At 41.1% G+C, this 26,408-nt stretch overlaps 1 protein-coding gene across 3 annotated transcripts; it reads right to left on the reverse strand.

The window, feature by feature from the left end:
• Positions 1-261: 261 nt before the first annotated feature.
• On the reverse strand, positions 262-26,149 carry wnt6b (wingless-type MMTV integration site family, member 6b). 3 transcript variants are annotated; one of them, XM_039818580.1, is made up of 5 exons: positions 25,705-25,782; positions 15,576-15,747; positions 14,961-15,181; positions 2,867-3,171; positions 262-1,511 (listed from the first exon to the last, which is right to left on the reverse strand). In XM_039818580.1, the coding sequence occupies exons 3-5, from the start codon at positions 15,157-15,159 to the stop codon at positions 1,050-1,052; spliced, it is 966 nt and encodes a 321-aa protein (XP_039674514.1). In that variant the 5' UTR covers positions 15,160-15,181; positions 15,576-15,747; positions 25,705-25,782; the 3' UTR covers positions 262-1,049. The 3 variants fall into 3 exon arrangements, with proteins under 3 accessions (XP_039674514.1, XP_039674515.1, XP_039674513.1); XM_039818581.1 differs by lacking the exon at positions 25,705-25,782 and adding an exon at positions 22,490-22,505; XM_039818579.1 differs by lacking the exon at positions 15,576-15,747 and having other exon boundaries at positions 25,705-26,149.
• Positions 26,150-26,408: the final 259 nt, after the last annotated feature.

Genomic DNA, 26,408 nt, shown 5'->3' on the forward strand with positions numbered 1-26,408 from the left:
ATTCGAACAAAAAATCTTAAATTTTTGGTTTTAGAATGCATTACACACGCGCAAGTCTTAATGCTTAATTTAGATTTTTTGCTCAGATCCGATTTTTTGTTTGGCTGTTCACATTACCTTTTAAAATGTGGCCTATATCAGATTCCAGTGTCAACTGTTTGCGGTTTGGAACTGACCCGCATGCGCAAAAGAACAACAACAATGACATCAGACGCAGCACGCTGTTGCACTAAAGTTAGGGAGGTTATGGAGGAAGTAAGCATTTTTGCTTTTATTTCAAAATGTTTGTGTAATGGCAGCTGTACATTAATGAGCAGGTGCTGAGAAGGAGAAGAATGAAGAGAAAGAGAACCAAATTGCCTATTTTGGCCTTTTTGCGGGATTATGGCTGCAAAGTCACTACAGAGGTCTGTGCGACCGGACGACCGATTTACACGTCAGGACCGCTACGGGCCACCAGAGTTTCCTCTGGCTTCGCCCTTCCCAGGCATAGTTCACGGGGCGACCCTCTGACTGAATCTGTGACCTGGTCACTTGACCCCCCAAAAATCTGATTTGACCCACTTTTGCCTGCAGTCTGAACGTAGCCTAATAAGAAACCTCCATGCCTAGGTCCTCCTCTTTCATTGAGATGGAAAATAGACATTTTCACATTCTTTGGTCCTTTTCATAAACAAAAAAAACGAGAAAAATAGGTAGTACAGAAAGAAACATTTCTCTATTTGACCTATTTTAGTCCCCGCCCTACCATTGTTTCCATATGGTTGCATTTACTTTCTGTACCTTTTGAACCTTTGGCCAGCAACTCTGATGTTTGTCAAAATTCCTGGGAACCAAACCAGCCAGAGCTGAGATTAAATATTATTTAAAATGAACATTTTTGGGGCATTATCTGAATGTGACTGGTGCAAAAACTGAAACAAAAGGATTACCATAAAAGTCCAAACCCTATTCTTCTTTCACACAAGCCAAACAAAAGCAAAAACCTCAAAAAGTAACAGAAGTAACCAAGTCATATTGACTGCTGTCAACCTCAGTTCATCAGTTCATCAGTGACAGAGACTAAGTTCTTTTCGGACCAAGCATTTCTTGCACTGGACCACACAACACCAGTGGAAACGACACAGACAGTTCTCCTCTAACACCACTGTTTCCTCCCGGTAGCCGCGCTCGCAGCAAAGCAGGTCGCAGCCACTGATGTCCATGGCTGTGCTGTTGCACATGCGCCCCCGTGTCCCCAGTGAGCCAGTTTTCCGATTTGCAAGGCAGAAATCGGGCGACTCGTCAGAGTATATCAGATCCTGCTTATCTGGTGGCTTTATGTTCTGGCCAACAGGGATCAGGGTCTTGCCATCGTTGCCTCCCATCACCTTGGAAGCGCCGTTGAAGCGCTCCAGCAGGCGGTCGCCCACCTCACGGAAATGAGGCATCTTCTTCCAGCATGTGCGCAGAGTGCATGACCCTGACAGGCCGTGGCACTTGCACTCTGTCCGCATGTAGAGCTTCACCGCCTGGGAAGGGAAAACATGGAGCAGTGGGTGGGTTTAGGGTTTTGGGTGGCAGGGAAAAGCAGAGAGGTGAAGGAGGGCAAATGGGGGACACATATGGAGAAAGAGAGAAGGTTGATGTAACAAAAAAAAGGAACAAAGGAAACTTTTAAACTTGTACCCTAAAGTGAAGCAGGACTGCTTTTGATGAATGGCAAGTTCTCTAAAGAAGTAATTTATTATTGTGTTTTCATGATATATCACAGACAAAGCAACTGGATCACACACACACACACACACAAACCACAAATACACACACTGATAGATAGGTAAGATAAAAGCAGACGCTATTCAGAAGGAATTTAACTCCCCAACCCCCCTCTCCCTTCATTTTGCCTCTGGCCTTCCTACATCTAACAAGCCTTGACAACAGATCATTCACTATTACTGCACATAATTAACCCATCACACACACACACACACACACACACACACACACACACACACACACACACACACACACACACACACACCTGCAAAACGTGTATACAAGCGCACGCGCATGCATGTACATAAACAAACATTTGCAGCATGCTTATTTCTTAACCTCTGTGCATTTGTGTGCAGCTCTCTGCTTTTGTTTAAATGGTTTGTTCGCTAATGCTGCAACTGGACTATATCCCAAAATACTCCCCTCTCATCTCTACTTGCCTTTGACCCCAACTTAAGTGAACTTTGCAACTCTGTGTTTTGCTTGTGCATGCGTCAACATTTCAGCAAGTGGGTGTAACAAACAGACACGACACTGACAGCTAAAAGTTAATGTGATGTGGAAGATTTACCGAGGCATATTTCAAATCAACGTAATTAACTACTCTCCAAATTGCTACTTTATTTCCACTCTTTCGTTAGCACGTTGACTCATCGAGGCCATAATTCACTCGGCGTTCATACGGGCAACAAAGAGGAACTTTAAACTTCTACAAGGGCTGTGGAAACATAAGAAGCTACCTGCCTCGGAGGCTTAAAAACAAAATGTGTGGCACGCTCTTGTTTTTGTGTTTCAGAAACCTGATTCTTGTAAGAATATCAGCTTACGCCGCTACACAAATATGGCTCGGGGCAATGTCTTTCTCTTTTGCACGTTCGTGGAATGATGGAACATTCCACAGGACAAGCAACACCTTTGCTGCTAAAATCTTTGAGTATAGTAAAATATCACGCCTGTATGTGCACACACTACAGCACAGTAGCAGTAAAAATAACTTTTTTGTTCAAACATTAAATTTGTATTTCGTCCATTTCTAACTCTGCTCTTTAAGATGTAAACAGAAACTGCGCAGACATACTGAGGTATTCATTCGGAAACTATTTCTTACCAGCCGCCCAGCCTCGTTGTTGTGCAGGTCAATGAGCGTCCTAATGTCACTCTTGCCCCTTCTCCTCTTGGCGTCCATAAACTGTTTCGACTTTTCATACCCAAATTCCACATCATCTCCGCAGCCTCCCCACTCCCACTTGACTCCATCCCCAGAGGGGGAGGATGAAGACGGCCTTGGAGGTGCTCTGTTCCTGGTCGCCTCACAGCCACACTGTAGGAGGTCTCCCATACTGCAGGCCTGGGTTACGGCGTGGGTCACACCAGCCGCCGTGATGGCATAAACAAACGCTGTCTCCCGGATATCTACAGTACAAGGGACAAGCAAAAGAGGACTTTTAGTTTATTGATTGGTTCTAACTTTTCTTTGCACACACAAGTGCCCAAAATACAGGATACTGATATCGGATAACATATAGAGAAATCTGTCCCATGTTATGGTCATTTTCAGGTTCATACTTGTATTTGGGGTTTGTACTAGAACATGCTTACATGCCTTTATGTTTAAAGGTCCCATGGTATGAAAATGTCACTTAATGAGGTTTTTTAACATTAAAGATGCAGTAGGTAAGAGACATATTTGCTAAAACTGACCCTATGTTTGAGTAGAACTACATTAAGCAGGTCATTTAAAAAAAAAAATCTGGCTCCTCTGGCAGCACCTACAGCCTGTAGTGTGATTTGCAAAGATCCACCGCTCCCTGTTCAGATTTACCAAGCAGGGGCCGGGGGTGTCTAAACTGCGTGTCAATCACTGCTCAGGCACACACGTTCATTCTTCCTCGTGGGGAAGGGCTTAGGAGACAGCTTGGGCAGTTTTGAGTAAGGGGGGGAGGGACTGAGAAGTTGTCGACGTTCAAATTCTTTGGCTAAATCCTGGACCTTCACAATCCTACCTACAGCACCTTTAATATGAGTTCCCCCAGCCTGCCTATGGTCCCCCAGTGGCTAGAAATGGTGATAAGTGTAAACCGAGCCCTGGGTATCCTGCTCTGCCTTTGAGAAAATGAAAGCTCAGATGGGCCGATCTGGAATCTTCCCTTTATGGTGTCATGAGGGGAAAGGTTACCTCCCCTTTCTCTGCTTTGCCGCCCAGAGAAATTGGCCCGCCCATGACAAAGAGAGAGACATCATGGCTTGCAAACAAGCCAAGTGGCAGTTGGTCAAGGCCACACCCCCACCCTCCACCTTGCCCCCCTATCTCCTCCAGAAATGGCACATACTAAGGAAAGCTCATTGTGGGACTGGCTCTAGTGGCTGTAATTCTGCACCAAGCCTGCATTTCAGGAAAGAGACTTCAGATACAGTATTAGGGGACCACTAAGGTCTATATAAAAGCATCCAAAAAGCAGCATGTCATGGGACCTTTAAAAAACTCATTATTGTCCTCAAACTGTCTGTCTGAATATACCTGTAGTCACCCTTTGTCTGAAATGCTTTGTTTTAGCACCTGTCTCTGCAAGCCCCCCCTCCCGAAAAAGCCCAGTCTGCTCTAATTGGCCAGTGTTTCTGGGTCTTCTGCATCTGCACTCTCTGAGTCTCTGCACCATCATTGCAGCCGGGGAATGACTGTAATGGCACTGTAGCGACACTTTGCACCTATATATATATATAGTATAGTTGTGACATCACAGCTGTTCGTTTAAAGGCACTGTTTCTGAAAATTGTCTGTGTGCATTTCTCTGTGGATTGGAATTTAATAGCTAAGCTAACCAGCTAAGTAGCTACCAAAATAAAAATAAAAAATAGGAATATATATAAAAAATGTGAAACTATACCTTTAAGTAATACTTTATGTTGGAAACAAAATTTAAACAGGAAGTTCAAAACTATGGTTTTTATTTCTTTATAAACCAAGCAAAAAAAAAAGGTCCGAGAGCATATTTCTCTCACTGCATTCAAAAACCAAGTTTGTCTTTTTTGCATCAGAAAAATATTTTATTTTGAATCAAAATGTTTTGCCTGTGAGTGAAAAGGTTTTGCTTACAAGTCAAAAAGTTTTGAGTCTAAAAGTTTTGCGAGACAAAAATGGCTTCGATAAGAGTTTCTATTGGTGGGTTTGACTGGGCATGGCCACACCCACATTCAAGCTCTGGTACCGTGGTACTCAAAACTATTTGACTTACAAGCAAAACATTTTGATTCAAAATCAAAACTTTTGATTCAAAATAAAATATTGTTGTTATTGAAACTTGGGTTTTGATTGCAGTGAGAAATATGCTCTTAAAATTAATTTGTTTTGTTGCTTGGGTTATAAAGAAATAACGCCATAGAAAACAGGTCCAGTAATTTGGAACAATAGGTTTTAGAGACTAGAACGAGCAATCCTAAGGCTTTGACCTTTTTCATTTCAACACTTTCAGCATTATCATTATGAAACAGTGGCATGACATGCACATTACCTACATATTAAACCACACCACATTCAGACATCTTTTAATCATACTCAATTGATCACAAGGACAACAACTCGTGAGCTTAGAATTATAAGGTTCTATCTCCACTTTTTGGTCGAAATTGAGTTTTTGATATAATCTGATCCATTAGGTGTTTATTAATGCCTGTGGGGTGTTATTTTTGTAAAAAAAATATTTTGTTAGTTATTAAAAGTAGATTATACTACATAACAGTTTTGCCAGCTGGGATGTAAAAACTTTGATGCTCAATATCTCAGAACTACCCTAAACGGAGATAGAACCTTATAATTCTAAGCTCACGAACTGGAAAAAACAGGGAGCACTACAAGTGACATAAGCTAGTTTCCAGTCATCCATCCAGCCATCCAGTCAGTTAATATCGCAGCTACATGGAACAAGATAAAAGCACCTTTCTCTCAATCCTGATCCATTACTACAATCTCAAGCATCACGAGATTTGTGGTGCTGAGAGGATGGCTTTCTCTCTCTCTCTCTCTCTCTCTCTCTCTACACACCACAGCTGCTGGTTTATTTTGGGTGCAGAGCTTAACACTCCTGGCTGAAGGCATGTCCAACCACAACTGCAAATTGATCATCTGTCCTCGCCAGTGGCTTCAGCATCATTCTCACCATTGGCTCAACATGTCTTTATCCTCAGTTGTTGCAGCTATGAAAGCATCTCAGAGACCTACTGGGCTGAAATAAGAGAATGCTTTGTCGTACATATCTTTTATTTTTTTTAAGATTATTTTTTGGGGCTTTTCCCTTTATTATAGATAGACAGTGGATAGACATAAAACAATTCTTTATCCTCTTTGTCCAGTGACTTTAAATTCAAACTTAAATCTTTCTTTGATGGGAGATCTTTATCTTTAACAGTTGATCCAGGACCAATTCAATGTCTAAAACCTTCTAGATCTTTCAAATCCTTTTAAACCTCTGTTTTTAGTTACTGGGATTAAATTAAACATTGTTTAGAACAGGGGGTCCGGGACCCCTAGGGGGTCCTCAAAGTCACTGCAGGGGGGCCTCCAAATTATTGTAAATTTTTGAAGTTTTTTTTGAAAAATGAAAATGCCTAAACATAAATCCCCATTGATGATAGGCTTACTGGCCTTTTGTCTCTAAAATAGCCACTCATCCTAAATATTACTTGTGCCCCATAAAAGATGATTTATAAACCATGCCAACAATTCATATTTTAACAGCTTAGTATTCTATGCACTAAAAGGTATGTAAAAAGGCTTTAGGCCGCACTACACGTTATTGTAGGCCTTGTTTATTTGCAACTTAATTTTATACAATATGTAGTAGGGGGTCCCTGTCCATTTCTCTTTCAGTTTAGGGGTCCTTGGCTTAAAAAACGTTGAAGAGCCCTGGTTTAGAAAACACCAAATTGTAATAAAAATGATAAAGTTAGCGATAATTTATATTTTTAATAATTGTGATCCCATAAAAAGACCAAAACCAACAATGCTGCTGATGCTACTAACAAGTAACCTGATATATCTAAATTTTTGAAAAAAAAAAAACATGAACATGAACCCCTCCATTGCACTCTGTGATATGTTCCTTCATTACAATGAACATGGGAAGTGTAGATTTTTTCCAGTCAATCCTGAATACACTGTCCTGCTGCCATAAATACTGTACTCACTAGAGGACTAAATCTGAGGTGATCCGCTGCTGAAATCGCTGAGCCTTTTTTTTAAATGGAGATATATATTTGTCACCTGTTAAAGATGTATGTCATCAGACATGACTGAATGGGCTTTGGGCTGAGTGCCACTGTACTGAGAGACAGATTAATGCTTTGCTGAAGTCCGGTCTGTTCATGGGATTTGTTGACAATAAGACTGTAAAGTTTGCCTAGAAACAAGCAAGCGGTGGGAATTGTTCAGGACATTGATGATTTCAATGGCAGGACTCTGCCTAGATAGATGAGAAACTAGGGACTGAGTATATGTATGTGTGTGTGTTAGACAGAATGAGAGGGAGAAAAAAGAATAGCCACTTAACAAGCCATTGTATGTGTGTGTGCAGAGACTAAGCGAAAGACTTTTATTTCCAAGAGCTGGAAGGCTGTGAGTGTGCAGTCACCAACGTCAACACTGCCAACTCCATATCGCATGATTCAGTGAATGGGATTCATTAGGAATGGTAACACACACACACACACACACACACACACACACACACACACACACACAATGGGTGGCGTGCGACGAGACCTGCACACCCCAGCATGCCGTGAAATCAATACCAGCTGTACACCCCAACACCCTGAGATGTCTCCAATGCAGGCAAATGTGTGTATGTTTGTGTGCATGTGCGAAAAGTATTGTTTTATGTTTATGACATTTCACAAATAGTCAGCGTGTCTAATGTTTTGTGTCTAATCAAATGAACAAGTCCTGTGGAAACTCAGGGTTTGTCTGGATTTGCTGTGGTTGTTGGCAAGTTCAATAAATCAGTTAATTTTATTTGTGTGTGACTTTACATGTACATGGTGGTGCATGTAGAGTATTTTTGCAACTCTGTGTGTGTGTGTGTGTGTGTGTGTGTGTGTGTGTGTGTGTGTGTGTGTGTGTGTGTGTGTGTGTGTGTGTGTGTGTGTGTGTGTGCGTGCCTTATACCGTCCTTGCAGCTCAGTTAAGACCACACCTTGCTGTTCCCTGCTGTTCAGAATAGGGCTGTGATTTTAAGGAGCAGCAACATACTCAAATTAAGATGTGTCATCTCCAAAACCTTCCTGGATTTATTAAGAGACACTTGTGTGAAACATCAGCAGCACACAACTTAATATTAGTACAATATGGTGATAGCTACATGAGCTGTGTCCAAACATGTCCTCAGATGCACTGGTGAAACACTGCCGTACAGGAAATAAGCATGAGGAAAATGTCATGTTGATACATGTTTTAATTCAAGCAAAATAGTTATTGACCTAATTATCAGTGAAATGGCTATTTTGGTTTATTTAAAAGAATATCAGTAACCTGGAGGAAAATAACATCTAACTAAAAGCAGACAAACCGAAAGAGAGAGAGAGAGGAAATAACAAAAAAAAAACACAGCAGAGGGTTGAAACTAAGAGAGATAAAATACAGAGAGAAGCTATCAAAAATCGGATGATTTGAGGCACCCTGTTTCATATTTTCCTCGGAGACATGAATTCCAAACAAATTCTCTGCCGTGGCGGATGTCTGGGCCTGTCTACGTCTGCTTCTAATTCCAGAAGGCCTTTCTGCAGGAATTAGCACATATTCTTTTAATACTCTGACTTTTAGGGAATGGGATGTTAAAGCCGAGAGTACTTTAATAAGAAATCATCTGTGAGCACCATCAAATTATACTCTGTGATATTAGGCCAATGTAAAGGAACTATGAGCTAAGTAAGCAAAGGTACAGGTGGAATTAAATACAAGATAAATCTACAGTACAAGAAAAATTATCTAACACACAAAAGGAGGAACAATTAACAGCACTTGACTAACCTTACCCAATGAGCGGAAATTAAAATGAAAGCAGACCTTGAACAGGTGTGGACCTACTGACATAACATGGACCTAACAGTTATCTGGGAACCCAAAGACTGCGATGCTTGGAGTGATTATTGACAGGCAGAGATCTAGCACTTCATCCATCCATTTTGAGACTGGCCAACCAAGAAATTCAACAGCATCAGTCTTTTGTGTAAGCGCCTCAAAACGACATCTGTTTACGCGTAAGTGACAAAGCCCTAGCAGTAATTATGATGGGAGCAAACACTGAAGTCAAGGGATGTCATCATAGAACGACAAAGTCCATGTAGAGGTCAGGGCGGATGGTCAACAAAATATCGAAACTTAAAGATTGATTGCTGTAACCCGTTTCCAGTTGTCAATTGGGAACGTCTTAATTATTGTAACCATGACGACAAAGGTCCCATTACGTTAACAAAGTAGTCATTTTAACCCAAACCGCTGTGTTTCTCTAGCATGAGCAAAGTACTTACTTTAATCCAAACCACGATCTTTCCCTGAACCTAACCAAGTTGTTTTTGGCCTAAACCTAACCAAACCCGAACAAGACACATCATAAAACTTGAATTTATTTTTCAACAGTGATTTACAAATGTTTCAAAAGGCACAGACAAATGATGTCGTCCTGCCGATAGGGGGGTCAGACCACAAAACGCTTCTATGTGACGTTCTAGAGGAGATTGAACAACAAAGTATTGTTAGATATTAAACCTGTGAACACCTCTAGGTCTCCATGTGAAGCTATCTCGTAACCACTCTGCCACATATTATATCAATACAAACAAAACGTCATAAAAGAAATGATGTGTAGGTGTAGAAAGCAACACACTGCAGCACCCTTTCTCATTGATGCCAAAACAATACAGCCAGACATGTATTACTTTATTCATTTAGACCCAATCAGCATTTTATGTATGACACTCTCTCATCACATGAATCAAACCGTGAAGAGTGTTTTCATTATCAAGTTTGAGGGAATCACTGCATCATATTGTCTGCCAAACATACAGTGCGGTTATTTTAAATACCAGTTAAATACGAGAAAACACAAAGTATGGGTAAAAGTGTAAACATGTGTATACCTGTCTCTGTATACCTGGGAAAGTCATTAATGTGAAAATTGTTTCACATGATTGATGACTGGTTTAATTACTTTGCAACCACTGTACAGCCCAGAGCAGGAGTCCTTGTTTATTCTACAGTAGTACAATACTCCACACACGCATACTGTAGACAATCTATAATGACTTCCAAAGAGCCGCTACATCCCTTATGTGATTACCAGCATCACTGTATGCTGGCTGGCTCACACCGCAAGTCACGACCACTCTGAGGTTCTGTGTGTTATTTAAACAAGGTGGAAAGAAAAGAGGATAATAACTACCAATTTTAATGACAATGAACCAGAAATCTGACCTTGTTTTGAAGCCGAATGTACGTGAAAGGTTTTGTCGAGAGGAGAGAACATTTCAATTCCGACGCAAAATAAGTTGTCATCCTTGTGTCGACATGTTCATTCATTCACACTTGCTGCAATAAAGGTGTAAGATGGCGGTGTTTCAGTAATGTTGTGAAATCAACTAAAACCCCTATAATACACCCAACCACACACACACACACACACCCACACACACACACACACACACACACACACACACACACACACACACACACACACACAAACGTGACTTCATGCAAAAGTGTTTAAGTGAAAAAATCAGATATTTACACTATACCACATGCATGCCTGTTTGTGTGTAATTTCAGTCCTACAGCTGGATATGTGATGTATGCAATATCATCATCTAACAAATTAGAATGAATGAAATATATACAAACACACACACGCACGCATGCACACACACACACACACACACACACACACACACACACACACACACACACCCAGTCACTTATCTCATTACACCACTGACAAGCCTTACAGTCAGACACACATGTTGACACACGGCAGCCCTGCTACCCTTTACTGTAACATGTCACAAAGCAGAGCCCTTTTCTGAGAAAGGTTAACTAATCAACACACCACACGATACAATTGCTGCAATGTTTATGTTTGGATAGTGGCTTTGTTATGACTGTTCAATTATAATCCTAACATAAGCACACACTGAAATATTCTTTGTCCAGAAATCCAATTTACAAAACCAAACCAGTTAGCACACATACATCATCATTACCACATACTTAGACCAGTGTTTAGTGCATGTTGCAATCACATTAACTACAAGGTTGATGTAATACAAAGTATTTACTAAAACACATTTCCAAATGTTTTTTTTTCTGGCACCAGAGGAAGGAAAAATGTATACACACAGACATGTGAAACTTATATTAGGGACTGATGCATCTACATAAAACGTGTTAGTCGGAAACATACAGCTAAATAAGGCATGCAATGCATTAATAGACCAAAGGGAAGCAAGGAAGACCTCCAGCTTTAAAGCCAACATTCATTGGTTCCCCACCCCATTAGGATTGTCTCATTTCTCTACAAATAAAAAGTAATGTCATTAAAATAATTTTGAAGAGTCTATTATCACATACAATCTAAAGAGAGGCCAATGAGGTTAAGTAAACCACTTAGAGAGGGTGAACATTAAATACAAAGGCACTTTTATTTTGACATTTACTGCTACACGTTCATGATAATCAGCCATTAGGAGCTGTTCCAGGTAATTGAGGACAAAGACTTCAAAACAGAGGAGCACTTTGGCTCCCCTTATAAATAGACAGGCAGGAATTTATGATTAATTGCAACTCTGTCTTCTACTGGTAGATTCTTGTCCCCTTTTCCCTTTCTCTTCCTCTCTGTCTCAATCTATCTTTACGTCTGCATTCTTTTTTCTCCATTCTTTTTCCTGTCAGAGACAATGGCAACACCGTGTCAAATGAGATAAGAGAAAAAACATGCTTTTTAACTATGTAGTCAGGTCCAGCTACTGTGGCTGTGGGTCCAAATCACACTCATATAGATGGCTGGTGTCCTGTTAATGTAACAAGCCATTTTTGAAGATGTATGGTCCAGGATATTTTCTGAGTAAAAATGTACCTTGAGTGGTTTAAAGAGAGAGAATGATTTCAAGGAAGATTCTGCATTTTAAGTGGCTTCATGTTCATTAGCTTAGTGTGTGATTTAAAAAAGATTACACTGCAATTACAAAGACCTAAGAATGAAAGTCTCAGTATCCTAGTTTTTCTCTCCGAGGCATAAAACTATAGCCTAGAAAAATCTAGACGCACCCTAGTGGCAGCAAATTTATTTTGCAGCCAGGGGTGTCTAGGCACTCTCCGTTGGCTTGCGAGCTGGAAAAACCAAACTCAGGTCAGGCCAATCACATCGTTTATAGAGTCAGTGGGCGGGGCTTATGGCTGCTGCTGCTGGGAACAGCGGTCTTCTGGAAGACTTGGAGTTAAGCTTTTCTTTGAGAAAAGAACAAAGAACGGCACTGAAGTCATTCTTAAAAAAGGAAGATGTGTTCGGAGTTTTACGGCAAAAGTTGAATCTATCAACTACCTTCGCTACCTTCTTCGTTGCTCTGCCTGGTTGTAGCGCTATCCTATTACGTGTAGAGGAAATTATTTGAAAGACAACCGTTTATCCCGCCCCTCGGATTGAGCCCTGTCAATGGTGAGTTCCCAGACCCAACATCTTGATGTGGGTCTGGCTTGTCAGGCTAATAAAACTATATATTGATGACAGATATCAGTTTCCTCACTGCAACATACAATACAATTAAGTTTGACAATCAGCAGAGTTTGAAAAGGACAGACACACTTTGTCTTTACAAAGGATTTCTATTTTAAAAGCGGGGACCAGGAAAACTGTAACTGCTATTTTACATATTTCTGATTAATAAAAAATATAAATATTTTTGGCTTTGTCTCAGCAGAAAGCAACAACATTAACACCGTACACTTAAATGTTACAGTACATGTGTATGTATTTCCGCTGTCAGCTTTTTCTTTCCAGCACAGGAAAATGTTAATGTTTTTGTCAAACAGCATTTTAAGAGTAATATACTTCCCAAAGGGAACTTGATTTTTTTATGTACACTGAAGCCAATAAGTAATTACAAGTTTTCCAAAATCGGAAAGTTACGCAGCTTTGATGTAAAAAGTAGAAAGGAATTGAAAATAACAATTTAGTATTGACTGTTATATAACGGCATGGAAAATTACCGGTAATATGATTCACATTTCACGTGACACTGCCTTGAGACGTTAAAGACAGGCGAGCCCACAACTTAAGTACGCACATCTTCCAACGAGGAGACCCAAAATGGGTATAATAACACACTTGACACATTTTTTGTTGTATATTAATATTGGTTATTTCTTGTTGACTAAGCACAGAGATAAAGGCTCTCTGTGGTACCAGTCAAAGAGGAGACAGGCAGCTCTCTATGAATCTAATCATACAAGAGAAAAACCAACACAGTAATTGGAGAGGACCTAGCGGTGACCCAACATCAGTTATATTACAGACTTCAAAGAGTTGGAGGAAGATGTTAAGAGATCTTAAGAGAGATGTTAAGAGAAAAAGGCAATTTTAGCTGATTATTTCAAGCGTGCCCAATCTGATGAAGAGGAGAGTCAGTCAAGTGTGAATATGTCTGGTCTGAAATACAACAGCTGCCCTTGTCTGTTGGAGTGCCATCCGGCAGGGATCTGACCTCAAGTTGACGTAAGGCCGTCAGCTGCGGTCGTGAGGTCATGGGTTCAGAACCTAAGGTACTCACAGCTAAAAAAATGGGACATGACAATATTTTTTATGTTTTTTTTTAAACCCTTTAAAAGGCTTTTGGAAGGGCTGATGGAGACAGCCACAAAGTTGATTATGAGAATTCCAGTCTAGGTCTAAGTCTAGGTCAACAGTCAAAAATCCATAGAACTAAGTCACATCCGAGTGTTTTCATTTGTTAATAAGGGGCTGAATGCTTGCTCTTGGGGGGAATTGTTGGGTCTAGATCAGGGGTCTTCAACATTTTTTAAGCCAAGGACCCCTTAACTGAGAGAGAGACGGATCAGGGACCCCCTACTACATATTGTATGAAATTAAGTTGCATTTTAAACTCTGCCTACAATAACGTGCAGGGCGGCCTAAACCCTTCATACATACCTTTTTAGTGCATAGGATACTAAGCTATTAAAATATTTGTAGGCCAGTAAGCCTATCATCAATGTGTTGTTGTTTTTTTCACAAAAAGGCTGATTTATATTTGCTAGTAATATGTTGGAATTATGTTAAGACATTTACATTTTTGAAAAAACTTTCAAAAAATTAACAATAATTTTGTAGCCCCCATGGTATGACTCTGAGGACCCCATAGGGGCCTCGGATCCCTTGATGAAGATCTCTAGTCTAGACTTACTCTACCTGTAAAGTGTCCCGAGGTAACTTCTGTTATGATTTGACACTATAAATAAAATTGAATTGATTTAAATTGAACAAATCCAAACAACTGTTTAATACAATTTGGTTAATGCTGATGCTTATTTAGTGAGTTTATACCTGTGTAACAATTAGACAACTTACTCATTAAGGGTTTGCCTGCATGGGTTATAGTAATAGTTCCAGATCTTGGGAAATACGCTTAGTTGCCTTTTTGGCAAGAGCTACAGTAGATAAGAAAATTGATAACTTTCCTATCTGTCCATTCCATATGAGGCTACAGAGCCAGGATCCAGTACCCCCTAATTAACTATACAGTAAAAGGAGCAGCTTTAGCCTCAACGGCTAATTTCCAGCTGTAGTCCACGGCCAGCTGACAATAGGCATCCTAAAATACAATGGTTAACATATTAAAATGAGTTACATTACATCTATAATAACAGCAGGCTTAAGCAAAAAGGGTTAAAACATACAAAGAAGTGGCACACAAACAAACAAGCGCAGATAATCTCAATGGCATTACAGCAGTCCATGCAGGCTAGCTGTTCCCCTTGTTTCCAGCCGTAGATTCATATTGAACAGGCAGATATAAGACTGGTATTGATCTTCACATCTAACACTCGGCAAGAAGTGAATAAGTGTATCTCCGAAAATGACAAACTGTTGATTATATTATATATTAGAAAATTAGGGGAGGGGGAGACACAAAGGTAGTTATCAACACATTCCTCCCTCACTCACCTTGCTGCAGTATTTTGCCAAAGTACTTGTTGTGGCTAGTGCAGTTCCAGCGGCGGTACCTGAACTGGTACTGGCACTCCCTGATGCCCAGCCTGGCTCCTTTGGCCACCTCACTGACAATCTCTGGCTGAGTCTGGCACAGCTCAGCCTGCTTTCCCGCCAGACGCTTCGCTTTCCTGCAAATGCTGTTGGGGTCCATCACCAGCGGACTGCCTACCGCCCTGGAAAGGTTTAAACAATGTTAGAGCAGAGAACAATCTCTCAGCAATAACATGATAACAATAGCAAGTTGCTGCTTTTCCTTTTGGTCAGCAACACCTGTTAACTTAAGCACACAGTAAACAGTGTGGCTGCCCTCATCAGCAGCCGCAGACCAAATGCAAGCTGAGTTCTTTCTGTGGCTGCTAAGCCTGCCAAATCTACCCACCACTTCTCAGCTGTGGCGACAATGTGCTTCATGAATAGGCACGTGGGAGACAACAGAGCACCGAGTTTCCCAGAGGCATCTTAGCTCTGACGTCAGATTCACAAGTCTGTATTTTGCTATTGGACTGCACTTGGGAGAACTGTGTGGTCCTCTCAAAGTTGAAAATGAAACAGTTGGAAGTCTCTTACTGTATCAGACAGGCCGTTTACAGTTGATTTTGGTAAACCAGAAGGCAGACTTTCTAGATTTCCTGATGATACATCCTCTCTGGAGATTTTGTAGCAGTTAAGAACTTCACCGCTTTAACCACAGATATCCCTTGAATCAGCGCTGCTAAAACAATTCCCAGATTAAGCCCGTCTAAATGGAAAAAGCACATATTATATTACTAAAAAGAACCAAAAAAATGAATGTTTAAATGTGTAAATCAAGCGTGACTCAAGTAGTGCAAATATTTAAAACATTAAAATATATATACATACATCTTGTATGTGGACCCTGGACCTCCTCAATAGTTTTGACAGATGAGTGTACTGTATATAATAAAGATAATTTGTTTATTCTAACTCTTAATGGGAAAGAGGGGCTTGGCTCTGCCACTTAGAAGCACTGCCAGCATCTGTGGCCACTTCAGTGGCATTACAGGAAAGTGGCTTTATGAGATGACTTTCTTTCCATTATTTTTCTCTTCTCCTAGTCTTAGCTGTCCCCCACCCATACCCTCTATGCTGCTAACATTCAATTTCTGTTCTCACATCCCTCTTTCATTTACTCCATCTCTCTCTTGACTCTTCTCAATCGTTGCCTTTAAGTCACTGAATCGTAGCAGATGTGATCCATAACTTCAAGTTTTACCATGAAATAGCAGTCAGGAGGGTATGCATGACAGAGAGAGGAAGAGCAAAAGAGTGAGAGTGAGCAAAAGACTACCTCATAGGTTTTCATTCTGCCTTGTCCCTGTTAATCGCACCGCCTGATATCATTCATCTGCTTCGAGAGTTTGTTTTAAGAAGCAGAACAAACACTCTCGCCAATCCCCTCTCCTGGCGGTCTGATACCGAGTAAGACATTTGCACTCACACACATGCATGCACATTCATCCTTTCACACTCAGTCCTTGTGTTATGGAATTTTTATGTAACAAAGCTATTTATATCACAGACGAACATGTCAACACATGATTGAATGAAAACACCATTCACAGGGAATCTTGTGTCCGCCTCTTAGCCAATAACAGCATGAAAAGGAAGATCCAGAGGCAAACTGCCCAAAAACTGTTATCCCCCAGGACTTAAACATGTGATAATGGCGGACAACATGGTTATGTTGTAATTATGGTTTCCTTGTAATTCATTCTAATAATTCAACTCGTCTGAAGATTATGGGGAGTAAAAATCCAGTATGAGCAATGATATCTGGTGTATAATGTGGAAATTATAGTAAAAGTGAATAAGTGCATTGGCACATAAGCATGAATGCATCAAAGCATGCAATAACTGTCTACACAAACATTCACACACACACACACACACACACACACACACACACACACACACACACACACACACACACACACACACACACACACACACACACACACACACACACACACACACACACACACACACACACATCTGTATGCACACTCCAGGGACACCCACTGCTGCATTCCTGCAATGATAAGTGTATTGACAACATCACTATGGAAACAATGCTGTATTTCTTAATACAGGTGTTCTGTGTGTACAATGTGTGCAAGAGTATGTGTGTGAATGTGTGTGTATTTTCCTCAAGTGTGTATGTGCGTGTGGAAGTCACAGAGATAATGAAATCATACAGACAGTCTGTATGTGTTAATTAGCAGGTACAGGTACAGTACTTAGCAACGCACACGCCCTCTCAACAACCACTCATTATATACCCACTGCTATCAGGCTGTGTGTGTGTGTGTGTGTGTGTATGTGTGAGAAAGAGAGAGAGTGAGATGCATGCAAATGTATTTCTATACAGTTTGTGTAAATTGTTATGGATGTAAGGAAAATACTTTGTATTCTCTTGTTAGTGTGCGTGTGTGTGTGTGTGTGTGTGTGTGTGTGTGTGTGTGTGTGTGTGTGTGTGTGTGTCTTTGTCTGTGTGTGTGCTTGTGCGTGTGCACGTGCACGTGCCAGGGGCAGAGAAGCCAGCTCTGTCAGCAGCTCACAATAGCTAAGCCTGGTTTTTACAATGGGAGGTGTAGAGTTGTAAAACTATAGCGAATGTACTGGATGAAGTTTGGATGGATTCCTGGAAGTAAGAGCCAGAGACAGTTAAAGGGCTTTGACAACAAGAGAAAGGTTTCCTTATGATCTCCTTTTGCAGTGTGGACTGATGAAAACAGATAAAGACAGATTGTTTCTCTGCCATATCAATCCGTTTAATTAATTTCAGGAGTATCTTTCTAAGACTGAGCAGCTGCGCAACAGTTGCAAGGGGATACTGGAAACAATGGAGGAAGACATTGATTAGAGCAGAGAAACGAGCAATAGCAGGACTTAATAAAACTGGTTGAAGGCTAACGATATAGCTGACCTTTGTTAAAGACAGGGTTCTGTACAGATTAAAGAAGGTACAAAACTAAAAGTGTGAAATCATCTCTTCATTTTGGTTGAATGCTATCTTCTTAATCCCCACTGGACTGTCTTCAATATAAATTTAGAAACAGGGCACGGTGGGAATGTAGTCTCAATCGGAAAGTGGAGTGAACTGAGGTGGAAAAGCACATTGCTGGCGATATACCCAAAAATGGGGTGCGATAGTTGGATAAAAGGATGACAGCAAGCGCCCAGCATTCTTGCCCTTGTATGGAGATCGGTACATAAAAGTGTGCATCCCTGCAAGGTTGACTAGGATATGGGAATAAGTCATGGTCGACTCCAAAACGTGCATGTGGCAGGTTTGAAGAAATTAGTTTTTAACAAATTGATCAGAACTAGGGTGGCTTAAGGAGGTTTCAGCCTACTCTTGACTTCTCTTCTCTCTTTTGGTTTCCAGTAGCAGTAGTGTACAAAATGGTGCACCGAAGTAATGTCCATCACATCGTTTACTGTATACTATATGCTACTGTTGGCCTGACACAAATCCTACTAGAAATACAGTGTCTAATGTTTGTCTCCTGCTCTGTGGCCTTTTGCAGCCTCAATGAAGCTTAGAAAAAACACTCTCCTGCCTCAATATAAAGATAAAAGTGACCCTCTTAAAGCTCAAATACTCATGGAATGCTTTAAGTGGATGCATACATACACACAGATGCAGTTTGCATGCAAAATCCCACATGCACACATGCACATTTATCCAAGCACACACATTTTGTGCAGGTATGCACAGAGATAAAAGCACACTTGAAGAATAAACTACAAAGCCAGACAGTAATTAGATCCTCTTCATGCAAAGTGCCACTGTCATTTATGATACAGATAACTCAGTCATTGATATAATCAGGGGCTTTAAGGAAACACTGTCTTGCATGAATAGCTCTTCAGGATGATAAAGTCCCAAAACAGAGATAGGGGCTCATACAGTAAGAGATAAAACAAGACAAAGCAACAAAAATACCCAAATCAAAAGCCCTGATAGCAGGACTGTTTGTGCTGCTACCACCTGCGACAAGTTAACAGCTAGGCAAATCCAAGCCTTTGCCTTGTGGTTGCTTGTATTGTTTGAAAAATCTACATAAGCTCATATCAGTGATATGTTTTTACATTTGTTTCTGTTTTTAATAATATGGCTGTAAATTTGGAAAAAAGAAAAGGTTATTCAGTGTTTTCTGAGCCCAGAGGTGGGTCAGAAAGAGATTAATCATTGGTGCTCAGAGCAACCTCAGGTTTCATTAAGGATCTCACGGCACCATAGATAAAGTGCTGTACTGTACGGGGCCCTTCTTTTTTTTTTTTTCACTCCGCCCACGATTGAGTGAATTTCATCCCTCCTTAATCCCTCAAGTATGCTGGAGATGAAGACAGTCACGACAAGCGCTAGTCTGAGACACCAGTGTGAGAGAGAAAAAGAAACGGGTCAAAGAGAAGCAGTTAAAGAGAGAGCATCGTAAAAAATGTGTCTGGTGTCCCAAAAACGAAATGAAAAATTGATGTGAACTAATTCAGCACCGTGCCAGTGTCCCCGTGAGTACAGTGTGAGAGGCTCTGTGTGCCCTCAATAATTGCTTTCCTGTTTTCCTGACTGGAACACGCCGATCACTTTCAAACATGCTTGATCATGTTGTTTTTGCTAAAAACAATAAAGTTTGTCTCAATAAAACGTTTCAGCACTCATAATTTCTATTGCACCCAATTCCAATAGCAGCAATTAAGTGTGACCAATGGGAAACCAACACCACCAAAACAATTTCACTAAAAAAAGACATTCACAAGTTTGTGCTGTTGTAACAATTTGGTACGGTGGCAAACCCAACAGCAGTGATAGCCAAAAAACACAAATTGTCCACGAATGGAGACGAAAAGTATGCGGGGGTCAGCAATATCTATGAAATATGGAAAGTGTCACACCCTGGCTCAAGGGAAGAACAGAGAAGAGAGGACAACATATGGCGATGATGTTCGCTAAAGATTTATTTAGCAAAATATAAGTAAAACAATGATTATATGACCATATAAATCATCACACATCAATAGTGTTTTGCGTGTTTGAGTGAGTGTAGTGAAATGTAACGAACAGAAAGAGTAACCACAAGGGAAAACCTAACCCAAACAACAAACCATCAGCCCAGGGAGAGAAAGAGGAACTGACTGACTCCACCAGCTTATATAGCTGAGCAGCAGCAGGCACTGGTGATAGTCAGTGATGCACTTTCTTCTTCCCTCGTAAAAGGGAATGACATCCCAAACAGGAAGTCAAGAGCGCTGAAATGCCAAGTTTATATGAAGGCTGGTGCTTTTTGTACCACACGTATCTAAAAAGACAAGTATGACTGAGAGAAGTAGCGTACATCAGTACATAGCTATCTACAAACTAATAGCAAGTAAATAGGGGTTCATACTAACTAGAGATGCTAATTTAGAATTTTTTTTTCTGACCGATGGCCGACCCTTGTTAACGATCATTAGTCTCTCATTGCCTGACCTTCCTCTACAGTGCATTCCGGGATGGCCGAAAAACGTGCTCTGGTTTAATTGGCATATCTTTAAAGCTTTAGTGCGTAACTTTTTGATATTAATGAACGTAAGTTACATTCAAGCCGTTGCCAAATGAGTTGCTACAAAGCTAATCACGGGAAGGCTGTTTCATGTGGACGCGCTGTCATTACTTAGAATTCCTCATGGGGGCGACAGAAACTCCACACTTTAGCTTTAACCCAATCACAATCATCTTGGGAGGCTCTAAGCACCGGACAGAGCAACGGTGCAAACATTTTAAATAGCCTCGGGAAGGAACTTGTTTTGGTGGAACATATCTGTTCAAAGGTTGTTTTAGTCGTGCACCAGAAAAATCAGATTGGACAGATAGTCTAGCTAGCTGTCTGGATTTACCCTAGTCCTCACCACCAGAGTTTAGAATGCCAACACAAAGAAAGCGGAAGGTGATGGACATCCGGCCGAAATGAGGGACATCTGGTGTAATTCGAAGCGGCACTTGAACAGTGCCGGAAATGAAACGACATCGATGTAGACTAACCGATCATTACCTGTTAACCGACAAGCAGGCAACCGAGTCCCAGCTCGGACATACATTTTCCTGTTCAGCAATGATGTAGCGTGTTGCTGTGACACATGCAGCCACTTTCCCAGTATAGAACCGCTTGCTGTTCGAGCCTGTCTCCACCGCATCAAAGTTTGCACTAGCAAGTTAACTAGCACTTGAGAAATAGATTGTATAGCGTTTTTCTTTTCCCATGCAACACACTTTTTTAATTACTTAAAAAAAAAAAAAAAAAGGGATAGTTTTTTGTGGCCGGGTTGCGTCAGTGGTAGAGCAGGCGCACATATACTGAGAGGTTTATGCATTGACGCAGAGGTCCAGGGTTCGACTCCGACTTGTGACAAATGTCCTGCTTGTCTTCCCCCCTTTCTCACCTAGCTGTCATGTCAAAAATTAAAGGCGTAAAAGCAACAACAAAAAAATAAATAAATGTTTGCTGCAGCATCACGGTCATCCCAGTCTTTAAATACATTTTTGAAATGGAATTAGGCATTATATATGTTGTCATTTTCACTGTTACACATTTTTACAACTGAATGTCAGAGGCCACAAATAAAAGCAAACTGTGGGTAGTGATTAATTTGTCAAAATTTAAGCTATAATCTTGCTTGTTCACCATTTCAGGCAGTTTGACAAATGAGAGCAGATAAGAAAACTGTGATTAGACTGGAAACATGAAACAGTAACATGAACAGTAAAGATCCAGCAAGGATTCAAAGCTCCACACAACAGAAACTCCAACTTTACACAGGAATCTGAAACACATCAAAACCTGTAACACTGCAAGCTTCAATGTTACGTTTACATTTCAAGCTGGCTTCTGCCAACCCCAAAACTGTGAGAACAGTGGTTGCCCCTCTTTGCCGAATTGTACAGGCAATTTGGCATTTCTTGGACCATTTTTACCCTCTGCCCTGTATATTTCTGACACTGGAACATATTTAAAGTATACTGACCACGAAATCCCAAAATGCATGCATGCACAACAGCGCAGAAACACACACATGCACACACGCACGCACACACACACACACACACACACATAAACACATTTAATTCAGTTCTGTCCCTGATGCCAAACCCACATCGTCATTTAATCTTTATCTGTACCCATCTCCCTGGTCCTGATTAGACAGCTAGTTTTTCAGACCAGGAGTGGAGTGGACAAGATAAGATCTGTTACAATGAAACTCTCCTCTGGTGATGATGGAGGTTTGTGTGTGTGAACGTGACAGTATGTGCATTTATTTTCCCATAACTTGAATGAATGAGTGCATACGTACATCTCTGATTGCATGTTAAACAGATTAACCAGGATCCACTGGTCGGACATGTATTTGGGCTGACACACACATAAACAGAGAAAGCTAAAACACACACACACACACACAGACAAACGGAGTGTGTGCACCTGTAGGCCTGTGGCACGCTCCAGGCGGGCTGTCCGCCAAACTGGGCCTGTAACACACACACACAGAGCAAAGTTGGCCCTGCTAAGCACTGCAGTCAAAACCAGTATACGAGAGCAAAGGCATTCCTCACTCCTCTGAGTCTCTGAGCTGTGCTCTCTGCTCTCAGGCCAAATGATTAGAGTGCTCTAATCATCAGAGGCTCTGAAAGGACAGCTATCTCCCCGCATTTCATCTCTCTCACTCTCCGTCTATCACTGCAGCTCTCTCTCTCTTTTCCTTCAGCGACAACCTATCTGTATGATAGGTATTTTCCTTCAAAAGACAAGTATGGCTAAAGACATACAGAGACGTTGAAGAGGAGCGAGCATGAGACAGAGAAAGAGACATGTATTGATGGTATGTCCAGCAGCTTTCAACAGAGAGCATCATTGTGCTGGCAGACTGGGGAGCAACCCACAGGTGTGGTTTCACCCTAGCTGCACCACAGTCGGCCACTGTGTGTGTATGAGTGTGTGAATCTGTGCGTGAATGCGTGCACATGTGTGTCTGTGCGAGTGAGTGTGCAAGTGAGCCAGCGAACAAGTGAGTGAGTGAAAGAAGACGACAATGTATGTCAGTGGGGATAAAAAGGAAGATTCCTTTTCCACGACAGTTTGATTTAAAATAAATCCTGTAGAATGTCCTGCCATGACATGAGCATTACAGCGATTGAATATATTTGAACACAAGGAGCTACTTAGTCAGAGCTTCTTACAACTTCAGCGTAATAAATTACAATGTATCACTTGTGTTTTATTTCTTGTTACATGGTCTTTCATATCTTACAATTGATCACACCAAAGATTGGGAACGATGCTTATGTGAACATAAAAACTAAATATGGTACTGTATATATCTCCTATATTGGTATTTTTTTTAATTTACCCTTTTCTTTTTGAAGTGCATTCAGCCCTGGTAAATGATTTTGCTAGATTTAGCCCAAATACACTTATTGTTTGAAGGCTATGTAAATGACTGACCCCTGTAGGGACATTATTTTTCACTCTTTCCCTCCACAGCTGGGTTACAACACAGCTACAGACCAGCACCCCTCTGGCTAGAAGAGACTTTGTCAATAACATGCCCTCCATCCACACTGAAAGCGGCATTTTTCACTCCTGAAAACTGTCTCCAGTAACCCCATCTCTGAAAAATCCGGTCTGGCCTGCAACCAGGGAAAGCTGAGCTTTTGGAAAACGGTCACAAAGTTGTTCCCTTTGCGATCATAAAATAGCGATTTAGCATTGCAGTGTAGGACTTTCTTTTTGCCTGATCAACAGGTAGCATTTTTGAGGCAATATCCAAATACCATACGTGCAAGCTTGAATACAACAGAATTATATGTAAAAGAGAACAAATTATCACTTTGTCTTTATGAAGACACACTAATGATGGAGAGAATTTAGGGGGGCAGGACAGAGGTTTACCCAGCTGAGACTCAGTAGAGTAACCGGACTGTGTCTGTCCTTTAACTGATGCACTCTTGTAGTTTGCCAAAAAACAAAAAGGGGATAAAGAAAAGATTCTGAACTGTGGCATTTAAGTGTGGATGTAGATCTTTATTAAAACATCCTGAGAACACACGTGTGTATGCATGTCGTTCATACACGTGAAGTGCATTTTCTTGATCAGTGCCACCCCAGAAGATGACAAGCTTTCCAACAGGGGAGCTTGCAGATACAGTATGTCCTCCACCTTATGGTCTGTCAGCATAAAATGTTAACCCCACATTTCCAACAGGACGAGAGGTCACCTCAAATCAGTAATTTAACAAATTTAACAAATCAGTAATATCATTTAAGGCAAGGGGGAGCAGGTCATTTTTTCTCTCCATCCATCCATATCCAACACATTCTGTAAATACTGATGGAAAGTGTTCATTTTTCTAAACAATAGTAATTCTCTGTAAGTTTAATAAATCCCCACAGGTTAACTGCGCCCACCTCACATCTATGATGATCGCATGTGAAGTGACAGAATAATGGAAAAGTTGCCGTTCAGAGAAACGTCTGAAGCTGCAGTCCATCTGCCAGTCATACAAGGACATTCTGTAGACTTACACAGCCTCTGTGACACTACAACCCACACTGACCTTGACTGGGCTGTGAATGAACAGTGGGAGGATTCGCTGGGGAAAAAAATCACAAAGCTTCACATTCAAACACTGCCGCTTTACAGAAGTGTGTTGTGTGTGTGTGTGTGTGTGTGTGTGTGTGTATGTGTGTGTGTGTGCGTGTGTGCGTGCGTGCGTGTGTGCGTAGAAATATTGGATGTTGTCTGATGAAAAACTGCACACAAGAAGTGAAGCTCTACACAGACACACAGACAGAGAGCCACATAGAAAATATGTTATCAGTAGATCTGAAGGGTCTGTCTGTCTGTCTGTCTGTCTGTCTGTCTGTCTGTCTGTCTGTCTGTCACACACCTTGCGGAGCTGAGTCTATATGGATTGTTTTATGATGACATATCCACTGCGCCTAGAGGGCCACCTGACATTCCTGACTCTGAACCCCCATTACACACACACACACACACACACACACACACACACACACACACACACACACACACACACACACACACACAAACAAACACACACCACCTCCACCAATCTCCCTGTCCTCTCTCCTCCATGTATCACTGCAGGCAATGAGCAGCAGACACCTCTCTCACCACCCAGTTTTTCTGTCTCTTTGTCCTACACCCTGTTCTCATTGAGACATATCTTCACTTCAGAGTGATTTTTTTTTTAATCATCTTTAGCTTTGTTTATTTCAATATTATAATATGAAAAGCATAAAAAGAACGAAGTCTGAATAATTGTTTGATTAGACCATATTTTTTCTTCTTCTCTTAAATAGATAAATCTATTTGTTATTTAATTTTATATTTATTTATTTGATCTATTTTTTATGGATTGCGGCCTTGAATATGATGGTCGTATTTGTCTTTGGACCCGACTCCCAAGATTCCCAGCTATCCTGAGTAATTAGGTGAAAAGCCGGTAAGTTAATGCTGAGTGATGGTGCTGCTGTGGGGTATATACAGTATAGAAAACATGATGACGCCCCATGTTTGTGCGCAGAAATCAAATACTAAAGTGAGATTAATTTAAATCCCAGGTTGACACGAGACAGAGAAACATAAAACACGTGCTAAATAACAGAACACTTACCACCAGAGTCCGATGATATTGACCGGACAGAGCAAGATAAAGAACAGGGCCAGCTGGATCCGCGATAGACGAACCGTCATGGTGAACGCAGCAAATCCTCGAGGAGATTCCACAGCAAAATTTAAATTACTGACGAGCTCAGCCAACACCGAGTTGGATGACTTCTTAAATGCATAGGAGGTTCTCGTTTTCTGACGGTACGCTCAGCAAAAGCTCACTGGAAACTGTCTGTCAACAAGAGCGCAAAAAGTTCCTCATCCAACTCCTCTTCTCTGGGGCGCATCTTAATGCGCAACGAAGTTGGTCAAGAGGCTACTGAAGAGATGTCCGCTTTTAAAGGTGTGGTTAACCTCTTCATTGTCGTTCTGCTCTATCTGTCGCAGCGCATTGCATGCTTTCAAAAACGGTCTGACGAGAAACGAGAAGTGGCTCCAAGTCCTCTCTGCCTGCGAAACAGCGCACGGTGGTTGTGAGGACACTCGGAGTCTCGCCACTCTTTGGAGGGAGGGGGTGTATGGGGGATTTATAAGAGTAAAATGATATTAAACAAGAAGAAAAGCAGTGCTTGAGTTGATAAGAAAAAAATAAAATCTTGGTCTTTTGGGTTGCTGCTGGATGTTGGCCGTTCTCTACGCACTGATGAACTTGGGGAAGTAACTTTCGGTGCGCACCGGCTGCAGGTAGAGGCGTCTGTGTGCCACAGT

Source organism: Perca fluviatilis, chromosome 12 (genome assembly GCF_010015445.1).
Source record: "Perca fluviatilis chromosome 12, GENO_Pfluv_1.0, whole genome shotgun sequence".
NCBI lineage: Eukaryota > Metazoa > Chordata > Actinopteri > Perciformes > Percidae > Perca > Perca fluviatilis.

Excerpts from the sequence above, each read along its gene's own strand:
- wnt6b (XM_039818579.1), bottom strand. The coding sequence starts at position 25,784 with ATGACGGTTCGTCTATCGCGGATCCAGCTGGCCCTGTTCTTTATCTTG. Across the intron at positions 15,182-25,704 it reads AATATCATCGGACTCTGGTG|GGCGGTAGGCAGTCCGCTGG; the intron begins GTAAGTGTTCTG and ends AAACCTTTCCAG. Across the intron at positions 3,172-14,960 it reads TGGCAAAATACTGCAGCAAG|ATATCCGGGAGACAGCGTTT; the intron begins GTGAGTGAGGGA and ends CTTGTACTGTAG.